This window comes from Citrus sinensis, chromosome 5 (assembly GCF_022201045.2).
Source record: "Citrus sinensis cultivar Valencia sweet orange chromosome 5, DVS_A1.0, whole genome shotgun sequence".
NCBI lineage: Eukaryota > Viridiplantae > Streptophyta > Magnoliopsida > Sapindales > Rutaceae > Citrus > Citrus sinensis.
In genome coordinates, this window is record NC_068560.1 from 37,114,404 (window position 1) to 37,137,936 (window position 23,533).

General features: G+C 33.7%; 2 protein-coding genes and 1 pseudogene across 2 annotated transcripts; 1 reads left to right on the forward strand and 2 right to left on the reverse strand.

The window, feature by feature from the left end:
- The first annotated feature begins 911 nt into the window (after positions 1-911).
- LOC102623923 (protein NRT1/ PTR FAMILY 8.3-like) lies at positions 912-3,538 on the forward strand (annotated as a pseudogene).
- Positions 3,539-6,236: 2,698 nt separating this feature from the next.
- On the reverse strand, positions 6,237-8,835 carry LOC102607931 (protein WALLS ARE THIN 1). The gene is made up of 6 exons (XM_006473519.4): positions 8,366-8,835; positions 8,125-8,187; positions 7,888-8,004; positions 7,375-7,798; positions 6,993-7,144; positions 6,237-6,773 (listed from the first exon to the last, which is right to left on the reverse strand). The coding sequence occupies exons 1-6, from the start codon at positions 8,584-8,586 to the stop codon at positions 6,578-6,580; spliced, it is 1,173 nt and encodes a 390-aa protein (XP_006473582.2). The 5' UTR covers positions 8,587-8,835; the 3' UTR covers positions 6,237-6,577.
- A 10,331-nt stretch (positions 8,836-19,166) lies between these two features.
- Positions 19,167-22,236, reverse strand: LOC102608223 (transcription initiation factor IIF subunit beta). Its single transcript, XM_006473520.4, has 6 exons — positions 21,860-22,236; positions 21,449-21,563; positions 20,526-20,656; positions 20,336-20,410; positions 19,740-19,889; positions 19,167-19,653 (listed from the first exon to the last, which is right to left on the reverse strand). The coding sequence occupies exons 1-6, from the start codon at positions 22,052-22,054 to the stop codon at positions 19,534-19,536; spliced, it is 786 nt and encodes a 261-aa protein (XP_006473583.1). The 5' UTR covers positions 22,055-22,236; the 3' UTR covers positions 19,167-19,533.
- Positions 22,237-23,533: the final 1,297 nt, after the last annotated feature.

Here is a 23,533-nt window from a genome sequence, read left to right on the forward strand (position 1 = left end):
CTTTGACCGCCACCATAAAACCGGCCATTTTTCAATCAGAGCAACCGATTTCTTATCGAAAAAAAAAAGGGAACAAAGTCACAACCTTACATATTACATGAAAATATCTTCATTTAAATGTTACTAATTACATCATCAAGAGAGCTCTTAATTAATATAACTTTATATACATGAGAAGGTATCTATAAGAGAGCTACTGCATCCATATATAATTGACCAATTGGGTGAATAATTCCTTTCATCCGCTGGCCCCCATGGACTGTACATTTGGAGGAAGCCGCGGGCAAATTAAAAGGGTTTAATATTGTTTTTGTAAAAATTATTAAATATTGCAATCTAATTGTGCGTGCTAGCTTGTTGTATCAATATTTTGATTTGACGTTTAATTTCTTAATTTCAGGAACTAAATTGTACCCGACATTTGTAACCAATCGCTATGTGGACTGCCGAGGGGAAATTGCGGATAAGCGAAAATCTGGAGCATCCAAGGCTCTTGTCGTTTCAAAGTTCAAATCAATCATTATTTTCTCTTACGTTGATTCAGTGGTAACTTTATATTATAATATAATATATTTACCGCGAATCAATCGGACTTTTTTTTTTTTGTTTAACAAAAAAACAAATCCATTGAAAAATTTAGTATAAAAAATATATACTTGTCAACGATTCGTTGACTAATAAATTATTTGCATGCAAATATGGTAACATCATGCCTCATTCAAAATAAAAAGAATATTCCATATCAGACAAATTAAATCTTCTTGTAGTAGGAAGAGAATCCTAAAACTATGTCATTATGTATTATCTGCCTTTCCAGCTTTTTTCTTTTTTAATTTCTTCTAAAACTTGAAAATTATAATATCACAGCTTCTTGCTGAGAGCTGCTGACCCATTTGATAAGTTGTTCTGCCATGGACACAAGAGAAGAAATGCAAATTAATGAGGTAAGTATAAGTATTGCTTTACTTGATTTTTCTATGCAATTAAACATTTCTCTCATTCAATTGCTAAGCAATTGTATCGATATTAAATTTGAATTTGATGATTTTTCTTGCAAGCAAGAAGCAAATATATCGACTTCGGTCAGCAATGGGTGCGTCGACTATCGAGGAAGAACTGCAGATAAGCGAACAACTGGAGGTTGGAAGGCCTCTCCATTCATCATAGGTTTTTAATAAAATCTAAAGCTGGCTATATTCATATGGATCCCGCTATGTTACGTTAATCGTAACGTACATCCACATACAGCAACAGTTCCCATGGTGAGACCCACCACTGTTGCTGTGTGTGGCGTACGTTACGATTAACGTAACGTAACATTGGCCTATTCATATATATATATATATATATATATATATATGCAAGATATGCAATTACTGATTTCGAGAATGATCTTAAAAATATTGCTTGCAGTGAATGAGGTGGCCGAAAGGTTAGCATTTTTCGCCATTACGGTGAACATGACGGCTTATTTGGTTCGTGAAATGCATCAATCGCTTCCAACTGCTGGTACTCACGTGACTGATTGGATTGGAGCTGCATATGTGCTAACAATTCTTGGAGCATTTCTCGCTGATGCTTATTTGGGTCGATTCAGAACACTCGTCGTCTTCTCTTGCATCTATTCAGTGGTGAGCACATATGCAGAATTACAATATTAATTATATGAAAAGTATCTTTTAAAATACCCAAATATTAAAAACAAGGTTTAATTTGATGACATAATTAAGTAACCCATTGATTAATTTGAATTTAGCTTTTAATTAAATACCTTATAAATCCTGATAATCATAATGTTTTCTCATATACATACCTTTGTTAGAATAAACAGGCGATTATATTATATATAACAAATTTTTATTTATTTATTGGTAAAGTATTGCAAAATTTTAAATAACAAAAATGACAGTAGAAATTTTATTGAAATATACTTTTTTATATTAATAAAAAGGGTAATGCAATATGTTTGAGAGAGTAAAATTTTATTATTATTATTTTGGTTTAATTTGTCTCGTGCTATATATTGATGATTAATGCTATAAATAAATGTCGTCAGGGAATGGTCCTGTTGACTGTATCAGGCTCCTTAGACAGCCTACGACCACCTGCATGCAAGGAAAGACCATGCGTCGAAGCAAATGGAGGCCAAAACGCGTTCCTACTGTGTGCATTGGGCCTTATTGCCCTGGGAACTGGAGGTATCAAACCATGCGTCTCATCTTTCGGGGCAGACCAATATGATGAAGCTGATGAAAAAGAAGCCATACAGAAATACGTATTCTTTAATTGGTTTTTCTTTGCAATAAACATGGGCGCCATCTTTGGTATCACTGTTTTGGTTTACATTCAAGAGCAGAAAGGTTGGAGTGTGGGTTTCGGAATCCCCACTGCCTTCACAATATGCTCCATTATAATAGTAGCCGCTGGATTTCCTTATTACCGCTATCAAAAGCCCATCGGAAGCCCCTTAACAAGATTTGTTCAGGTTATTGTTTCTTCTGTGAGGAACCATCTTGAGGGAGTGGAAGTGGAACATGAAGATGACCTCTATGAGGTTACGACTAAGGAGTCTGATATATTCGGTGCTCGTAAACTTTCTCATTCATCACAGTTCAGGTTCTTATAATTGTTAGTTGCTAATTAATTAGAGTTATAAAACCTCAGATCAGATGGTCAGGAGCTGGATAATCTTCGTACATACATATATATGCAAGCATTTATTTGTTTGTTTTTGCAGGTTTTTGGACAAAGCAGCGGTTATAACGGACCCGGAAACTGTGAGAAAGGACAGATGGAGGCTTTGTACACTGACTCAAGTAGAAGAATTGAAGTCATTCATTAGAATCCTCCCAATATGGGCATCAACCCTAGATCTCGCCATCTCATTCGCTCAATTATCAACATTCTTCCTCAGCCAAGCAGCCGTCATGGACCGAAACCTCGGTTCAAACTTCACTATCCCTACTGGCTGCGTCCCAATCTTCAGTGCCATCAACGCTCTCATTCTGGTACCAATTTATGAAAAAGTGATTGTCCCAATCCTTCGGAAACTAACCGGACAGACTCGTGGCCTCACATCTTTACAACGCATGGGAGTCGGTCTATTTGTGTCCATATTGGCCCTTGCCTTATCTGCCTTGGTGGAAAGAATGCGACGTCAAGACCATCCTAAGCCATTTAGTATGAGTGTGTTTTGGTTGTTTCCACAATTCTTTCTTATGGATAGTGGCATAGTGCTGAAGTCTTCACATACGTAGGGCAATTGGAATTTTTTTACAATGAAGCAACCGATGGAACAAGAAGCATAAGTACTGCAATTTTTCTAAGTGAGATTGGACTTGGAAGCTGTCTAAGCAATGCGCTTGTGAAGATTATTGAACGTGCCACTGGTGGCCAAGAGGAAGGGTGGCTGAGGAATGATCTAAACATGAGCAAGCTTGATTATTTTTATTGGATATTGGCGGGGATCAATGGTTTGAATTTCTTTGTGTACTTCTGGGTTGCTTGGCGATACAAGGGAAGGGTGATTGGAAATTAAATTGAAGATTATATTTTAGTCTAGAGATTCACAATCTTGAGTGGCCATTGTTCGATACGTGAGAAAATTTTTCATGGAATGCGGATTAGCTTAGAGAATTTTAAGGATTCGAAATCGATTTGACTAATTCAGTGTCACTCTGTTTTGCCAATAAATTAGCTTATATTTAGTTGGACACTAAATCAACAAAATAAGGATTATCTCTTTTAAAATTTGAGATATATTGGTTGGGTTCACTTGGAACTGATAAATCTTGATTAAGTCAATCACAATTGACAATGCAATAACATAAAAGTTTGATAAAAAAGAGAAACTGCATTTTTGAATTACAAAAAATCAATTAAGAAATTCTAAATGAACAAAATGAGAGTTTTGAGTCCCTTTTATACTAAACTCTAAATGTCATAAATCTATCAAAATAGGCGAATATAAAATATTCTTTTGTAATAAAATTCTTCTAATCTAAATAAGTAAATAAAAACAAATGACACCCAAATTCGATATATAAAAAAAGATAAAAATCCTGAAAGTAATAAAAAAAACAAGAAAATAACTGAAAATTAAAAAATGACTAGAAAAAAAAAGAAATTTGTAACTCGACCATGATCTAGTTGGGTTTGATTCATTTTGTTGCAAGCTTTTAAACAGTATATTATATGCCTAAAATAGATACATGTAACTTAAGTTGTGATGTCCATAATATATTTTGCTTATCCTACTTCAACAACCAATTAGAAATTGCACTTAAAAGGATCTTAATCTAAAAGGGGTCACTTAATTAAGTGGGTATCCCGTAAAAACACGAGGACATTGTTAATTAGTTTACATGAAGGATGAGGTGTACCACCATCCATGATACTTAAGCTAGTCGAGCAAACGCTCTTAGTTTTGATGTCAATTACAGGTATCATCATACCATAAGCTAACGAGAAATTTCTTGCTATCCATCGAAAGTACAAGTCTATCTTAAGTGATGTCGCGAGGACATGTTTCTTACTTTTGCGATGTGTTTGAATTGAGGGCATGAGTGTAGGAATGGATCTTTGACCTCGTTGGGATTTGAACCCCCTTTTTTGATTCTCTCACTACAAATATTTCCTTTCTTTAAATTCACTACAAATATTTCCTCTCTTTAAATATTATCACTTGTTACTTACAATTGTTGATGCAATCTTATGCATGAAATTTCTATTGGGGAGGCTTAGTTGACTTGAGTGTTGAAGGGTCATCGCTGGTAACCGTGTTGGCTCCAACTGACTTTGTTCAACTGTTCCACGAACTATCTCGGGAGTATCTCATCAAGGAGCTGTTCGTCAAACCTCATCAAGCAAGGGTGAAGGTCACTTGAAGATGAGGTGACCATTTGCTTTCCCACAAGCACATTATCAAAGACCCTTTCGTCAAGCACCATCTCAACAATGATCCTCTTATCCATGACCACCTCGACAAAGACCCACTCATCTATGACCATCTTGACAAAGATCCTCTCGTCGATGTCCATTTCGACAAGGACCCTTCTGTGAAGAAGCTGTCCGTCGAACCTCTTCAAGCAAGGGTGAAGTTCGCTTGGAGATGATCTGGTCGTTTGCTTCCATCAACTCCATCCAAATTCACCGGAATATTTTAACCATTATAACATCTAGGTCATTGGGCATAGTTAGCCATCGAGCCCTAAACCTGCTCTCACATAACAAATTCTTGAGTTTTTGTCCGAATCATTTTTTGGCATTAACATATTCAAACATTTCAAAAGATGAATGCCTCTCTTACAGTCTAATATTGAAGCAATAATTAAATTCTTTCCCAATATAAGCTTCTACCTTAACGAATTAATGTGGGCATGTGATTGGGATTTAATTCAAAATAACAATAATAAAAGATAAATTAGAATTCCATAAATGAATAAATGCCAACAACTCCAGTTGAGTTGTTGCCTTGTTGGACACTTTTTCTTACTTAAGGTCAATGATATAAGTTTTTATGTGTGTTCATGTATAACTAATAAAAAATCTCTTATTATAGTCGCAATTTTAGTAATAGACATATCAATTCACAAGAAGGGTAAAGATCAGCAGATAAGAAACGAAAGAAGAAAAGCAAAATGATATGGATCCCATTCACATTACTAAAAAGAAAAAAGCATCTCATAATAAAAGAATTTTTCTTCTTCAGAAAGAAAACTTGACCCTAATTATTGAATTATCTTTAATAATGCGATCTTGGGATCCGGTAATACAACTTTAAAATTTTACCTATAATTTTGTCCCCCTTCTATTGTCTTTGCACATAACACGTTGTAATAGCAGATTTGAATAGGGATCCGTAAAAATTTTCAAGTTAAAAAGTTTCATTTTAATGGGCACCGAATGTTCATTCTCCTGAAAAGATGATGTCTTTCATTTCATTTCTCTCATCCCTTCTGCAAATTTTGCCTATATTTAATGATTTCCCGATGGTGTCGTACAAAAACATGCTATTATTACATATCATGATCACATTCAAACAAAATATGTACATTTTGAAACTGGAGTGATTTTTGCCGACCAAATTAAATCTAAACGAGAATGGTTATCATGGCAAATTAAAAAAATCAGCATGCCTGGCCATCTCTAGCATTATAATTAAAATACTGAACAATTGTGCAATGCATATATGGGTCCATTGATTCACTTCAAATCATCCATAACGACACTGAGCATTAGCTTCATAATAATCATGTGCATATCTTTCTTCTCAAAAGTTTCAAACCATAAATTAACACATCAAGCATATGGGACGACGATGAATATCAGACTCATCCCCCTTGAAAAACTCTCTTTTTTCTTTTTCTGCTACTTAGAGAAACTGATCAAGTACTAGCCCATAAAGGGGAAAAAAAAAACCAAGAAAAAAAAAGTGAAAGCAACTTCATACACACACAAACTTTAATAGTTCATAGGGTAGTGCATTTTTTTTTTTTTTTTGGTGATTTCTTTTCCGGGTACATTTTGTTTACCAGCTGTTGCCAAATTTAGATGAAAGTTAGGGTCCTTTTTCTGATCAAACATTTTCAGTAGATGGAGGGAGGAGTGGCTGAGTGAGAGAGGTCTTGATGTGGCTTGCTGATCTGCTGTTGTTACCGTGGTCTTGAGTGGACTGAATCATAACCTTTTCCTTTGATGCAAACTTCTTTTCTTCACTTTTGCCCCACAGCACTAGGTACAATCCCACTACGATCAGCACTGCCCCGATGATCCTGTACATAAACAGACACAATAAATAATTGAAGTCGAGGGTAGCGTATGCACTCAACTTAAGAAACTATACATATTTGGGTAATACATATGTAAACTGCGGCCCACTGCATATGGCAGTCAAACAAACAAACATTTGAATCCAAAAGCTAAGCATGCATGTACTCATCCAACGGTTAGGAAGCAAAATGGACCGTGCAGGTGAAGTTGCAGGTACGTACCCGCCCAAGTAGAACTCTTCGCCTAAAGCAAAGGAGGCCATAATGGCGACAACGAGAGTCTGAACAGGTTGATACACAGCAACGAAGACAGGACCACCTCTGTCGATGCACCATATCTGTACAGCGAATGCTATCCCTGATGCCACCACTCCCTGCAGTTTAATAATTAAAAATTAGATCTCATTTCGTTTCCCAGGCCACCACTCTTCTACATTATTGCATATATAATATAACCACTTTTGTGCTATGACGATGTAACGTATAACAAACTAAAAGAGAAAGATATACAAATTTAATTTGTTGCACAGAAACTAAAAATTTTAAAAATAAAAAGAAATGCTAACGAATTAAGATTGATAATTAAGATATTGTAGATACTAACTGCGTAGAGGATGGAGAAGACTTCTCCACCATTGTGGAAAATCCATGCATCAAGGTTTCTCTCAAAGATGGCAGCGATGATCATGAACTGAATGAGTCCAAAGAAACATGTGTAAGCGGTGACTGAAAGGCGAGCCGGGTACTTCTTGAGTACCGGTGCTTGCATCACAAGCCAGCCGGACCAGGAAAGGCAGTGGCCAATCAGATAGACACAACCCAGGGTCCAGTTCTTGCCCTTTGCGTCTCCCAATGAAAGGAAAATTGTTGATGTTAGTGAATCGGGTTGGATTTGGTTCAGTGGGGGAGCTGGGCTGTATATTGTTGGACCCTTGTATAAGGTTATAACCGTGGCCCCGGCCACACAGAATAGAGTTCCTACTACTTTTGCAATCCCGTCTTTTCGGTCTAGCCTCACTTTCTCGATCCTGTAAAACGACAAATTTAAAAAAAAATCAAAATGTGATTAATTAAATAAACTTCTTCTTGCTATTAATCTAAGTGAGCGTAGACATGCCTGAATATGGCCGCCATGAGAAAGGTGATGGCGGGGACGGAATTCTGGATGGCTGAGGCGAACGTCGGCGACGTGTTTTCCAAGCCCAGCAAGTAGAATCCTTGGTTTGCTGTGATTCTGTCATGTGGGAATTAATTTAGAAAAATGATTTTAGTTTCTTGTCATTTAAAAAAAGAAAATGATTGTCGTTATATATTATATACATAGAGTCGTCATGAATCCAAGTTTGATCAGTACCCAACAAGCGCCAGTAGAATAAACTGAAGGGCAAAATTGAGAGTCATCGCTGGCCTCTCCTTCCTGAACAAATTAAAACAAGAATTTTAAAACTTGTTACTACTCGACTACATGCAACATAATGATCTTCTTAAAATCAATTAAGCTTAGAGTGTGTATGTGTGTGTCTGTGTGTCTGTGTGTGTACTACATAAATGAAGATGAAGAGAAGTAATAAGGGTTATTAGTGTGATGTATGTACTTTTCAAGGAAATATGCGAAAGGAAGGAGCAGAAGAAAAGCTATGATGTTCCTATAAACAGGGAACACAAGCTTGCTAATGCCCATGTTGAGGGCAGCTCTAGAGACCACATGGAAACCAGCATAGCCAAACTGCAAGGCCACCATAGCCAAGTGCAGCTGAAGCTTTTCGGGCACAGAACACATTCTCCTTGTAGAAACTGAACCAGCTGTATCAGCCATTGATTAACGATAGACAAAACCTTTAGATAAAATTAAACAAGGGATCAAGAATGGGGAAGTGTTGCGATGGTTTAGGGGAAAGCATAGGTGGTATAAATATAGTTAAGAGGAAAGGAAATGTAGTTGTGGAGGGCATGGCCCACAGGGGCCCAATATCAACTGTTGCTTGGGTCTAGCAATGTTTTTTGGCTGTCTCCCACATTCTTCTCTCCAATTTAATTTCCATTTCCACCCTCCGCCTCATCGCTCATCGGCTGACAAGACAACCCTAGTCGCACTGCTACTCTGCACTTCGACGAATACATGAACATGAACATGAACAGAGAAAGTTAAAAGAGGAAAAATAAAATAAAATAAAATAAAGAGAGAGATTTGAGATTATTATTATCGAACAAGTTCTGTTTTGGCACCATGCCATTAATGATGCTAATTGAAGGGAAAGAGAGTGAGTGACTAAGCCGCCATTGATAGAGATAGCGCGCACGAGGGGAGGGAGGTGGGAACCCCATGCGTTAACATCCCCACCAATTTTCTAAACCCCACCACCACCGCACACATTACTACACTTTTTTTTTTTAATTATGTTATACAAAAATTGTTAGTTACTGAGACCACCATCATATATTTACAATCGTACTAAACAACTGAGACCACCACTATATATTAATTCACTGAAGTATTTGTCTAAATACTTTAAATCATCTCTAATATTCAAAAGATGTCCACTCTACTCACATTTCGTAAAACTCAATTAGTTGATAATTGAGAAAGAATTGAAACTATCTTCCATAATGTTCTTATGGAGGTTCGAACCCTTACACTGAACATTGTAAGTGCAAGACTTCTCCCATTAGACTAAAGGCCCATTGGCCACATTACTAGACTTTACATACACGTCTTTGTGTTTTTAATTTCTCCCTACACCCCATTTTTATTCATTTCTTATTATAGAGATACTACTAGCTTCTTGCTTTTTTATTTCAGCATGGAATTGTCTAATACAATTAATTGCTTGTATAAAATTATTAATCTGACATCGATCGCCGTACAGGTACCACAAATTTCTTATAACAATCTCAACCATTCATTATTTATACAATCAATGACTTGTTGGGGGTATCCCTTAAATTATGTGTATATCCCATCCACTCAAATGACATTGATTTGCCATCTAATCTTACCACGATTATTGCTTTAGCTACCCTAACTACCTAAAGAAATAATAAATTAAACAGTTTTGTATCTTCATTCACGGGGTTGGATTTCACAAAAGGAAGATCTAATAAATTTAAAAGCAAGAAATTGTTTGTAAGCTAAACCTAAACAAAACAAAAAAATGGTTAAAGCTAATTTGATGAGAGCTAGCTAGAGTACTTTTTTTATTAGCTATAGTGTCCTCAGTTGCCCGGGAGAAAAGGTAAAAGAATATACACCACTTTAGTAGAGGAGGACCAATGGAGCATGGCCATCGTAATCGTATATTCCATTTTTTTTTCCTAATTAAAGGAAAACAAAAAAGTAGCAGCCAACACAAGGAATCGATCTTTTTTTTAGGCCTTTTATTTATTTATTTTCCTACTTAATTAGTAGTATAAATCAATTAATAAAGATGTTTAATTAATTGATGTACTACGCATATAGGTTCTCTTAATTAATTGAATTAAAGGGTCTTTATCTTTCAAGATTATGAGATGTCGATCCTCAGCTTAAAGAAACCTAATAAATTGTTTCCACTAATGTATCCCACCACTTCCAAAATTTTCCCAATTGTGGGTTGTGTTTTTGATATCAACTTCCCTTGCTTTAGCAGACATGCTGCCCCCCCTCAATTGAGACCACCATCATTCTGAAATTCAAAAAAAGAGGCCTGACCGAGAAGAATATGTATCAGCCTTTTGATCTTCAAAAGTGCTTTTTTTTTTTCCTTTCTTTTTTATGATTTTACCTGACAGCAATATTGCTTTAATAGATAGACTATTATTGTGATTATATATAATAATAACAATAAAGCGAGTGAGTCCTGGAAGAAATGAAGAACTTGGTCTGACCCGGCCTGCATGAACCGGTCGGAGACCACCCTGACCAATCCAGTTGTGATCTTAATTGCATTTTAGGTCACATAATAAGTACACGACTGACAGCTAGAATAGATTTTGTTTGCACGAGAGAATCTTCATAGCCAGTCTTTTGGTCGAGGTCTGATGAGTCCACTCGTTTACTCATCAATTTCAAAACCCCATGTTTGTTTTTTTTTTCTTGTTTTTTCATAACACTTAAATAAGTGGGTTTATATGCTTTACGGTAGTGATGACTATGGTATTGTTATTTTAATACGAGAAGTTAATTAAAGCTATAACAGTATAACTAGAAACATGGGAATGATCCTTTCTTTTCTTTTCTTGTAGGCTGACTTAGTCATTTATACGGAAAAGACATAAAATATTTTAAAAAGAACCATATTCTCAAAATTAATGGTTAAGGAGCTAAACGAATAGTGGGCTTCTATTTTTATCTATCCACGATTCTACCTTTAAAATGAAAATTGGAAAAGAGATACCTCCTTATTTGACTCAAAGGTGCTGTACATATTCAATTCAAAATTATATCATCGATACTTTATGAATTTGCCAATTTGGAGATGACGCCAACATTACATGTGCAAACAAGGGACGCGTGTCCCGCTGACAGCTAGGGTGTGGTCCAAATTCGTACGAGGTACCGGCCGGCGGCTCAAATCCGATGTTGCAGCCAACGTGATTCTGGTCTCAGTTCTCATGAAATTTCATCAGACTTTATTATATCTATAGTTGCTGAAAAAGAGAAGGTCCGAAGGAATTGAACCTGCAGGTGACTGGTAGATGAAGTTGGCTTTGATTCAAATTACAAGTTGAATTATAATAATGGAACTCGGTTTAATTAATTAAGGTGTACGTTTAAGTCGTGAAAATTCATACCACGCCTGAATAATTACGATTCGGAGCAAGCATGTTAATCCATATCGTTAGCAATAATAATGTTTATTTAGCCGTGACGTTAAGTGATTAAGCGTTGTTACTCGAATTACTAATCTCCCAACATGACGTATAAACATCCTTGATTGACGTTATTAGGTTGTCTGCTTTTGCTGGCAATGCTTTTTATGAGACTTTTGCTACCAAATTCAACTTTTTAAAAAAGATATCACCAAATTCATTAATTGTTTTGGCTGACGATGAGAATTAATCATATTAGTTAAAAAAAAAAAAGTCAGAATATAGTAATAGAATTAATGCGGCATGAGGCTAGTTAATTTGCATGGACATACTGCAGGGGCATATTGCGATTATATGTGCTATTTATTCATATCTCAAATGGGTGCTTATGTTGAATGTTGAGTCACCTTCAATGTGGGGATTCAATTATCTTTGAAATGAATCTCGCTATCACAATTCTGCTGATACATTTACGTATAAACATCTTAGATTCAATATTAATCAAATCCAACGAGGTCAAATCCAAGTTGCTGTCAGCTTTAAATGTGGTAGCATTGCCTCTTGCTAAGCATCCCGAATCACTTGCTTTGACTAACAAGTGGATCATTGCTTTTGATTGCAAAATTAAATTGCCGACCACTCTCATGATCATGAAACCAAATGTTTAAAGCATGGTTCGTAATTCATGAATTTACCTTAAATATTTTCAAATTTTGAAGAAATAAAACGAAAGGATAAACACAAAATAAAAGATTTAAACCTTGATTGGTATTGAGGTGTTGTGACTTAAAAGCCGCAATTACTATGGAAAAATAATTATAGATATGAAATAAGAATTAATAATATATGTTAAACATGACTTTAAATAATAATTTTAACAAGAATAGCAACGATATTATATGTTTTTTTTATCATACAATTGTATTCTTAAATCTATTTAACTTTCAAACCATAGTAAAAAAAATGTTTACCAAACACTTAAGTATTGTAGTTTAAAAACGACAATTGTCCAACCATGATATCTGATAGATCCATTTAATATATCAACAATTTTAGTAAATCATAGAAGAATAAATGCTTATTTAGTCTTTATATCTTGATTTAAGTGCTCTTTTAATTCTTATATTTTAAAAATTACCTCAAAACACACTTGTAATTAAATATGTTGTATTCTTGTCCTTGTTTTTTTCTTTTGCAATAATACCCTTACAATAATATTCTTAACGTGAATTAATTTATCTACGAAAATTTAATTAGCAAATTAGCCAATAAATGTTAGAATGAAAGAATTAGTAGGTTTTGAACCCGTCCAATAATGTTGCCAATAATCTATTTATAAATTAATTTAGTATCAACTAACTTAAAACAATATTTAATATCCTTGTAATATTATAACTCCTCAATAATCAGGACCGGTCTACTCATGCTTCGCCACAAATTTTTTCGTTGAATTGGATAATTTTTTGTAAAATTCACAAATTTCATTATTATAAGACATGTAACGGGAAAGCTGTAAAAGATAATGAAAATTTTATGGCAATGTAACATGGAGCTGATGCATGGCAGACATGGCATCATTCAGGTATATACATCAAGGGCCTAGTTGAAATGTTGCTGCAACATGCAATTTTCTTTCTTGATATAGATCAACATGCAAGCAGAATCTTACCCGAACGAGGCTATTTCTTTTGGTGGGTGGAAAATATTCTGTCGTATAGCTACCAAAAAACACAACGTATCACTAGGGATACTTATGCTTTCAGCTACATACGTTTGGCCATTTTCAACAAATCCAATTTCCCAATCAAGATAATACTGTTATCAACCTTTCCCAAATAGAAAATAGCAACAGATAATATTTTTATATGGAGTGGAATCACTGGCATCGTTGAATGGAGCTTGAGATTTGAAACCAAATTAACCAGCTCCCTTTGGAAAGATCCTTCTAGCTTTATGTGAGTTGGCTCTTTCTAGTTTTCACTTGCGAGCTGATGATAAAAACACAACACTGGTGATTCTTTATTGCATGCTTTTCTTTGGCTCTTTTGGCACATAAAGTGATTCCACCCACCTCACACAAGAAACACAAGGGCAAAGAGATGGATACTTGGTGAAATAGTTTCTTCTAAATGCTTTTGGTTATTAATTAGAAGACCCTACATGATTAGATGGGTTCATATAATTTTACAAATTGCGTGTGATATTGCTATTACTAAAGGTTTTATCTGTCCATATAATGCATTGATGGATGCCTATTGGTTTCTCTGATCCTTTTTGACTGAAACGTTACTTGATGATTACGGCTTTGGTATAATCAATAGTCATCAAATTTGACTACTTGCCAATTTTGCATGGCTTTACCATTTTGTAAGATAACTAATTGGGATTTCCAGACGATCTTAATAATTAATATATGATAATACAAGTTCAACACCACATGATATAGTGGAGTTACATTTTTATTTTGATTAATTATTGATGTCCACATCAGCTCTGACAACATCCATTATTGAGGACTAGATATTTGAAAGATCCTTTCTATGGAAATATAATTGCATAAAACATTATAATTAAAGGGGAAAAAAAATATAATCCTTGGGTGCTTTGATTAACATGCCCATTCAATTGCTAATTTGTTATATACATATAGAGTCTTTTTTATCAAATAAACTGAGATATGCGCAATGAAATTTTAAAAAATCGATAAATGTAAATATATCGACTTATGTAACGTAAATGTAAGCTATCCATTCCTGTTTATTAATTGATTCATACTTTGGATATGTTCAAATTATATCAAGTTGGTCATTTAGTGATAAAGCCTCTAAATTCTTGTTGACTGACCTATGCAAATAATTTTATTCTAATTGTATTTTCGTTCTTTTCTTCCCCCCCCCCCCCCAAAAAAAAGTGTAATGATAAAAATGTCAGCCCATTTTAGAATTTGAATCCGGGAATTAATTGTTAGATGTTAAGAAAAAGTTATGTCAATTTTTCATAGAAATATAAAACTCGTCATTTATTTGTATTAGATTAGCTGAACCTGATCAACGAGAAAAATTAATTGAAGAATAAATAAGTACTGATCTTCAATTTTTTTTTTTAAATCACTTAAATGGAATGCTATGATCATCTTGAAAATGTTGTTTTTGGGTCCAATTATTCATAGTTGCCCCCGGGGCCCGGGAATGTTCAATATCTCCGACCAAAACCATTTTGACTATTTCCCTTCGCAAAAAAGATACTATTTGATTATCTCTCTCTTCATTCATTGCTTTCATACTTTTAGCACCACGTTTGTGGGAATGACAAAGTATCAAATACCTTTGCTTTAAATTGCACCATTGTTGAGAAAAGGGACCCTCGAGCTCAACAAGGGCATCTCTCTAAGCCCACCAGCAGCAATACCATAAAAAAGTTGAAGTCCAGTTGATCCCATTGTTCAAGATCATGGAATATTTATCAATATTCGGTATCCCCCCTCATTCATTTTCATTGAGAAAATAGCAATGGAATCCTTTTGACAAAATTAAAGACGATGCGGTGATGGAATTAAATCGACCAAAGTTTGACAAAATTTAAGAAGATTCCGAGTTGGTCATTTTCAAGAACCTCACATATCGATCGTTGGTGCCTACTGAATCAAGTGGGTGACACTGACAGATCATGCATGCATACACAGGTGGCCATTCGCTCTCAACAAGAGCTATAGCTAACCAGCTAGTTCATTTCCACGAATCCACTTCAGTTGATACCTGACACATTACTTGTTGGAGGTTTTGGTAAAACGTCTTTTATAATTGGGTCAATTGGAGTTTCAAGTTGCTAGGGCACGATTAGTCTTATCATGGCCAAAACCCATGCAAATTAAAGCTGCTGAAGAGTGTAGATGTGTCCGTGCTCGTTAGAGTTAAGATACATTACATGTCAAGCAATCAAAGCACTTGCTTCAACAAATAAAGATGTAATAAAGTGCTTGGTAAGAATATATATTCACACTGTACCCATCAAGCTATTGTCTATAGTTAATAGCCTAATTAGAGCTCCTGTTACTCTTGATGCAAAAGTGATACCCTAGCTAACACGCTAGTCCAATTCTGACTTATTACTTGAAATTAATTCAATGAAAAAAAATTTATACCCACCGCTATTTCTATTTAGATCAAGAGAACAAAAAAACCAATAATATTCGCCTTTGTTATTATAAAAAAAAAAAAAAAGAATTCTCATACATGATGATAAATTAAACCCCATTATTAGTTGCATTTGAAGCTTATAGATCAGGCTATTAATTTTGGCATCAACAGCTTGATTCTCTAATCCATGACAAGCATATTCAGTGGAGATACCCACTCAAAAATTGTGACATGCCTCGAGGATTAACAAGTTGAATAATTTGAAAGATTCTAACGAATTGGTTGAGATGAAGGCGGCATTTTGGCATTGCAAATGCGGGTGATGATGATATTTGAGAAAGAGTATATAGAGGCACGTAGAATCGAGAGATATATATGTTGGTATAGTGGCCGACTGCCACAAATTCAAATCAACTAGGTCACAATCCATACACGTGGCTTCAATTTTTTTTTCCCATTTTTCTCTTCCGTTAAGAGTTGAAAAAGCCAAGGAACCTTGAATTTCATCATCCCATCTTATTTACGTATAAGTTGTTCAAGCTCATCTTGATCGTGATCCCCCATAATTTTTTGTGTCCCCTCTATTTTCCATGAAGTTGGCATTTTTAATGATGGCAATTGTTTCGCTTTGCCTTCTCTCAATCGGAAAACAAGCAATCATAACAAAGGAAAATAAAGACTTTTAGAAGGATTAACATTTAGTCCATAATGCTAATCCAATAAGGATGGACATCAAATAATAGCCACTAATTTCAATAATGTATTTCGTTATGCTTTTCTTACGTAACATTTGATAAAACTAATGTAAATTAGGTAATGAAAACCTTGAGGTGACGCAAATTATCAATGAGACTTATGCAAGTATCACCTTCACCAGTTCTTTTTCATTTTCCAGCCTGACAAAACTTTTACTTTCATTAGTAAAACATTATCTTCATGTCCCTAAAACACTTTATCGAAACTTGTTTTTATCAATAATATTATTTTTGAAAAATGAAAAATAGCGATTCAGAAAGAATACAAAACATCCTGTAATTTAAGCAACCGTAGTAATACTCAACTTAAGCAGTATAGCTATGCTAACTTTTGAAAGATGAACTTTATGAGGAGTTCATTCGACAGAAAGACTCGTTTTGCAAATGCAAAGCTTTGCTCTTCATCTTTCTATCAAAAAATGTAATCCTAAGAAGCTGTTACCTGCAGAATCTGTCTTTTTTTTTTTTTCTTTAAGTCCTTCCATTTTTAATGAAGGTAGATATAGTAGACACTAGACTATATTTTAAAAAAATGAATTGACACCCAAATAATGGTAGAAAGATTTCATTTAACTTTTTAATTTTTGTTGTTATTTTATCCTTTGAATATTGTTGACTTAATATGTAGTCCTAGTTAGCTAGTTGCTAAACTTATGATATTGAGACCCTTATAGATTGGTTATTACAAAAATACACATACTTTAGGATAAAAAATATCGGAAAGTATGAGAAATGAGGCATTCTCAATCACTATATAATCAAAGTTTGTTGTAGATAAATTTGGCGAGACATGTGTTGCTACAAATTACGTACAATTCTCTTATGTATATTTTGATAAAAGCACTAATGGGATAGTATTTATTACTTACTCATATACACTTTTTTTTTGGGGGTTTTTAAGCAACTATCTCCAACAATTTTAATATTTTTAAATTATTCAAAAAAATATTTATTGTGTTCTATTCTATTTAAAAATCAAAATCAGCACAACCAGAATAATATCATAGGTGAGTTTCAAAGATTAAAAAAAAAATTAAAAAAAAAAAAGAGATAGTGGTGCCGATTGCCAATCGCGTAAAATGATCAATTTATGTTCATTTATGAGACCAAACACATTTATGATTGGAAGCCAATTTCTCGTTTGAAATGGTTCCATGCGCTACCACAAATATACGTCACCAAAAAGTCAGGATCCTGCTACGATTACCACAGTGGTAAAATACCACACTTTTTTTGTCTTTTTTAGGTTAATTACACTGTAATCCCTGTTTTATCTTAAAATTAGAAATAACCAGATAATTATAAATTGTGACTCATTAGTCCTGCTTATTTTGATTTTTTAAAACTTAAATCAAAAGGTGGGGGTATTTTTTTAATTATTAAATCACACACCCATCATCAAAGTTTTGCAAAGAAAATTTACTCCATACACTTAACTAAATGTCAAATATATCCTTGATAAAACTAATTTTTTATTTGTACTAAATTAATTAATTAAAATGATATAAAAAACTAATTGAACTTTTTACATACCCACTAGTTTCAGTTCCATATCTCTAGCAATTAGCAACTAAATTCTATCACTAACTTAAAATTATTGAATATGAGATGTGAAAAAAGGTTCTCAAATAAAATGACTTTGCATCCAAATTCTTAGTAAAAACTTCTAAACTTATTCATTAAGCTCGTAGATGTAAGAATAAATGACGAGCAAGTTGCCACCCCCCGCTCACTTTTTGATACCTTCTTATTAAACAATAAAAAAATTATTAATTGGTAAATTCATATATTTTTATTGCATATTGAAATTATTTACTGTATATTGAATAAATATTATGAAAAAATTATCAACTACAAATTAAGAACAAGAGATCAAATTCATACTCATATTTATCATAAAATATGTTTTGTAATTAATACATGATTTTACTATATATTAAATTAATTAATTAATAAGAAAGAATATTAATTTAAATATATTAATTCAAATATAAGAATAAATTAATTTATCGGTGAAATTAACTAGGTCATTTGACACAATATATTGTATTACATTAGTTATATTGTATTACAGTGTGTGTCATTAAGGTGTATTAAACTGTAATACAGTATCATGTTTAGTACAACATGAACTGTGGTATATGTAATAATATTTTATATTCTTATTTAGATTACTATTAGTTTTAAATTAATATTATTCAAATTTATTAATATTTAAGTATTTATTATTTGTTATATTAAATATTTAAAAATAATTAAAATTTTATACTAATTATTATAATATAATTAAATAACGTAGTATTATATTATATTTTTATATATTAATAAGCATTTATTATTAGTTATATTAAATTGTTAAATAATAATCAATTTTTACTTATTAAATGTTATAATATAATTAAGTAATACATTATTTAATTATATTTTTAATATAATTAAAATATTCTGATATTATTGAATAATAAATTGTAAACTTATGGACTTATGTGTCAATATTTTAAACTTTGTTACTTTTGTGATTTTGTAGCAAACATTAGGAAGTTTAATGTTAATAACCAAGAGAAACATCTCAGCCATTGCAGTTAAATCTAGATTAGGAAAAGACAAAAGAATGTGCTATGTTACCACAGTAGTAACATAGCTGGACCCAGAAAGTCTAGGCTATAAGATAACAAAATTTTGCCAACTAAATCACAAATATTCAGCACAAATCTGAATTTAGCAAAATAATCCTACTGCAATTTGCTTTCAAGCTACAATAAAATTGCAAATATACATTGCACAAGCTTGTATATGAGACTTCTTATGAAGCAACATTCTAAAATACTTATTCCTGTAATACTTGTTTTTACCCAACACTCCGGTTAAATAACAAATAGTACATTGACCACAAAAATAGGGGGGAAAATTATTTAGAATTACACCTCGTGTATCTCAGTGCCTGCACCTTCTCCATCTCTTTCCCTCCATATTCTCCTCTCTGTATTGTTTTGCTATGGTCCTTTGCTAATGTTACACGTTTACTCCCCTTTAAAGGGTTCAATAGTTCCATCCAATACAAATTTTAATCAAATGGAAGTTGACTTAATCAGCACCTCCATCCTCAACAGATTTCTTATATTCCGGCTTTAGCTCATAAGTTCCTTGGTTGGTTCCTCTCTTGTTGTAGACACAGAGCTCGTTCAGTATCTCTTTCAAAAATTGCTGCAGCATAAGTGATGTAGATATTAGGTAGAGAAGCATCGTAAATTGATATGATGAAGTGGGATAAGAAAGATGAGGAACCATACCGCGGGTTGATCAGTCTCTTGGACTAGCTGCTTTAAGGCCCAATTTGGTTGCCTTTCAAATAGCTTGAACATTATATCCTCCAATTCCCCACGATCCCTTCTGGTTCTTTTCACTTCTGTCTGTTTAACTGGTTGTGCTTTCTTCTTATCCTGCATACAGATAATTGACAAAACAATATGAGATTTTCTTCTAAAAGAGGGCCAATATCAATCTTTAGACGAGCACACAAGCACTGGAAAAATATAAAAGACTATTTTATTTTTTCTGGAAGAATTCATTGGATGGTTCTATCAAACAATACAGCACATTATAAGCATTTTGAATACCATAGACAACAAAATTTTCCCAGAACTTGAACCTGACTGGAATTTTCATTATATCAACATGTAAACCCATCAAGACTAACCAAATCTGAGCAATTGCACATGCATACCTCCCAGAATAGAAACATGAGCATATCTCCCAGAACAGAACATGAGTCTCAGTTTCAGAATGCATAAGGTTTATCAAAAAAGTTGGTATGAAAGGAAAATCAGCATCACACTACTAGAGTTTTGAGACTAGTATGTATGATAAGCAAAACAAAAACCAATACCTTAGAGTTAGATGAAATTAGCCCAACCATCCCAGGCATGGGCCTCATATGCACTCCGTGGTCATTATCAATAACCTGTCAAAAAACAGTAAAGCAAGAATGGAAATTGTTCCATTAAGATGCTGAATGGAAAAAGAGAAAAAAAAAAAAAAACGCTGCCATCAAAGTGAATGGCGCATGAATGAATTACCTGTATTTGTCTATTCTTGATCATAGATTTATTTGTCCTTTCACGACACAATCTGCCATATTCCTCCATGTTTTTCTCATGAGGCTTCATGTCAAACTTATGTTCCACCTTCCCTTCCATCGCAACTTTACCTATACATCAATGCACCATCTAATTTGTATCTTAAAAGATACCAAATACAAATCACATTCAGAAGTCATGCCCATAGAACTTATCTTTTACCCTTATTATTTTGCCACCCAAAAGGGAATTTCCCAAATTTCACAACTTCTTGCCCTTTGCAAAATATTTCTAGTTGCTAAAGATAAAACTCATGCAGTAAGGGTGTATGTCATGTTTTAAAAGTAACACCTAGGCTATTTTTAACATGCCAGCTCAAAGGATCTTAAAAAATAAAATATTAAACTGAACCATAGAATTCAGCCATTGAACACACTTCAGCTAAAATTCGTCTACATAAGGGGATAGTTCTTTTATTAGACTAGTTTCTCAGGAACATCAAATGTGCAATGAAATCGGAAATTTTTAAAATGTATAAGTCAAAACCAAAAGAATTAAGTGAATCATTCATTTGTGTTGGCCATACATTATTCATTGAAAACTTCATTGTTACCCCAAATCCAACTTAATTTTTCAGCCTAATCTCTGGTTAACATCAAGAGTACACCATATCAAAATAACCAATCAAATAACTAATCAGACCAGTGAAGTAAACAATCATGAAAGTATTATATTTTCTTTGAACACTAGAATTGAAGCCAGCAGTTACATCAAACTATGATTATGAAGAGTTTGAAGAGTTCACAATCAGTTCTTCACATTCCAAGACACCATGTAAAAGCGAAGCAGTTAATAAAATAGCCATTAAGTCAATAGAATCGATCATTATAAATCACTAAACAGGACAACAGACATGATCTTGCCTTGATTTGACTCAGAGAAAACAGACATTGGAACAAAGTCTTTGAACATATTCAATGAATAGCTTTTCGGCCTGTTCAGACTATCATTGCTGACCGCCGTGGTCTCCATAGTAAACTGAAACGCATGAAAGCAAAAGATGATTTATAAAGAGAATCATGCTAATTATAAAGTGCGACTAAAGAAAGACAACCGTTAACATAAAAATAAATTGCAAATTAATCTGATAAATTGGTGGAACACATAGTAGAATCAGCAAATCAAATTCATAATTGCAAAGCTTTCGCACGCTATCATACTTTATACGAATCAATGAGCTAGGGTTTTGAAAAATTCACTCGGTTACTAAACTAATCAGAAAAAAATCAAGTAACATATACATGTATATAAATTTGGATGAAATTAAAAGGGACCTGCATGCTGTCGGATTGAAGAGGATCAAGAGAGAGAATGACTTTGGCTACAGGCTGAGAATCTTGAGAAGAAGCTTGATTTTGCCATGACTTAGCCACCACTAATGGGCACTTCATTAACCAAACCGATCTATCGGCTTTTGCAGTATCCAAATTACCCTTGCCGTTTCCGTGGTTACTTTGATCATCCTCCATCTCTTTAGTCTTTCCTTTTTCTTTCTTCTCTGGCTCTGCCTCTGCCTCTGAGTGGCTTTCCAGCTTCTTACTTCTATCTATCGGTGTTAATAATAATAATGTGATAATGTCCTGTGCTTTCCTTACAACGGTGGTGTCTGAAGACTCAAATTGAAATGCTGAGGAAGGGCTTGACCAAACCCGGCCGAACCGGAGTACAATTAATGCATATAATATATACATAAGACGGCGACGTATAGCCAGAACTCACGCTAGCTTGTATACGTGTCGAACTATGATTGCCTAGCTTCTGCCAGCAACCAATCAGAATCACGAGCGTCTTATGCCTGGGCACGCGTAATCATAAAATTGGAAGGGATACCAGAAAAAAAATGGGAACTTACGAGAAGCGGAATATCCCTTGAAAGTTGAAAGACGAACGTTCGGTCATGTTTCCTTTAGGCCAGAGGCCCACAGAATTGATTATCCGCATGGGTTTCGGCCTTTGGGCCTACGTAGCTGGACTGGTACGGAGCCCACAAACAAACTCTCTCCCGAAATTTTGAATTCATCTCCGGAATTGAGAAATACCAAGGCGAGGCAAGCAAGGGGCAGTCTAAACTAATCTTGAATTCTCTCTCTTTTCTTTGGTCTGAAATTTTCGACTCGTGCCGATTTTTTTTTTTTTTAAATTATCATTTCTTTAAATATTCTTTATTTAATATTATTTACATAGTACATAGTTCGCATCTCTTGTATTAATAATAAATAATAAATTTAATTTATAATTATATGTCATAATCCATAATTAATGATAAATTACTTTTCAAAAGTAATTTTTAATAAAATCTCATTCAACGTAATATATTTTATCATATAGTATATTAGAATTTATATTTTTTACCTTTTGGTTTATCTCTTATTTTAGTAAAAAAAAAAAGTAAATTAAACAATAAAACATAAATTAATAATATTTTATTTTATAATTATTAAAATATACTATTTTTTAACTTTTAATTTGTTTGTGCAATTCGAAAGAGTGAAAAAAAAAAAAAAAGAGTGTGTTCTTGGCTGGCCCGAGTTAATGAAATATCTTCTTTCGGTGGCGTAATGCTCATAAATTAGTCAAAAACACAGCTGTGTGGTAAATATTGAAACAAGAGAAAAGGCGAGTGATTTCCAAGAGTAAAAGAAAAGGACATTAAAATTAAAATTATCAAAGCCCCAATCAGAGGATGCCAGCAACAATTATGATGGGCCAGAACCAATGTCATTTTTCTTCCTCTCTTGCGTTATATTGTCGTTGCATCATGCATCATCCATCACCACATATAAATATTTTTCCCGTAGCAAATATGATAAGACTATTATCTTTATTTATGAACAAGTTTTCATATTGCAAAAAAGTGTAAATTATTTAATATAATAAAAAATTGTTACCAATAAATTAATAACCTAAAAAAAAAATATTCCAACGGATGTATGGTGAAGGTTAGTACG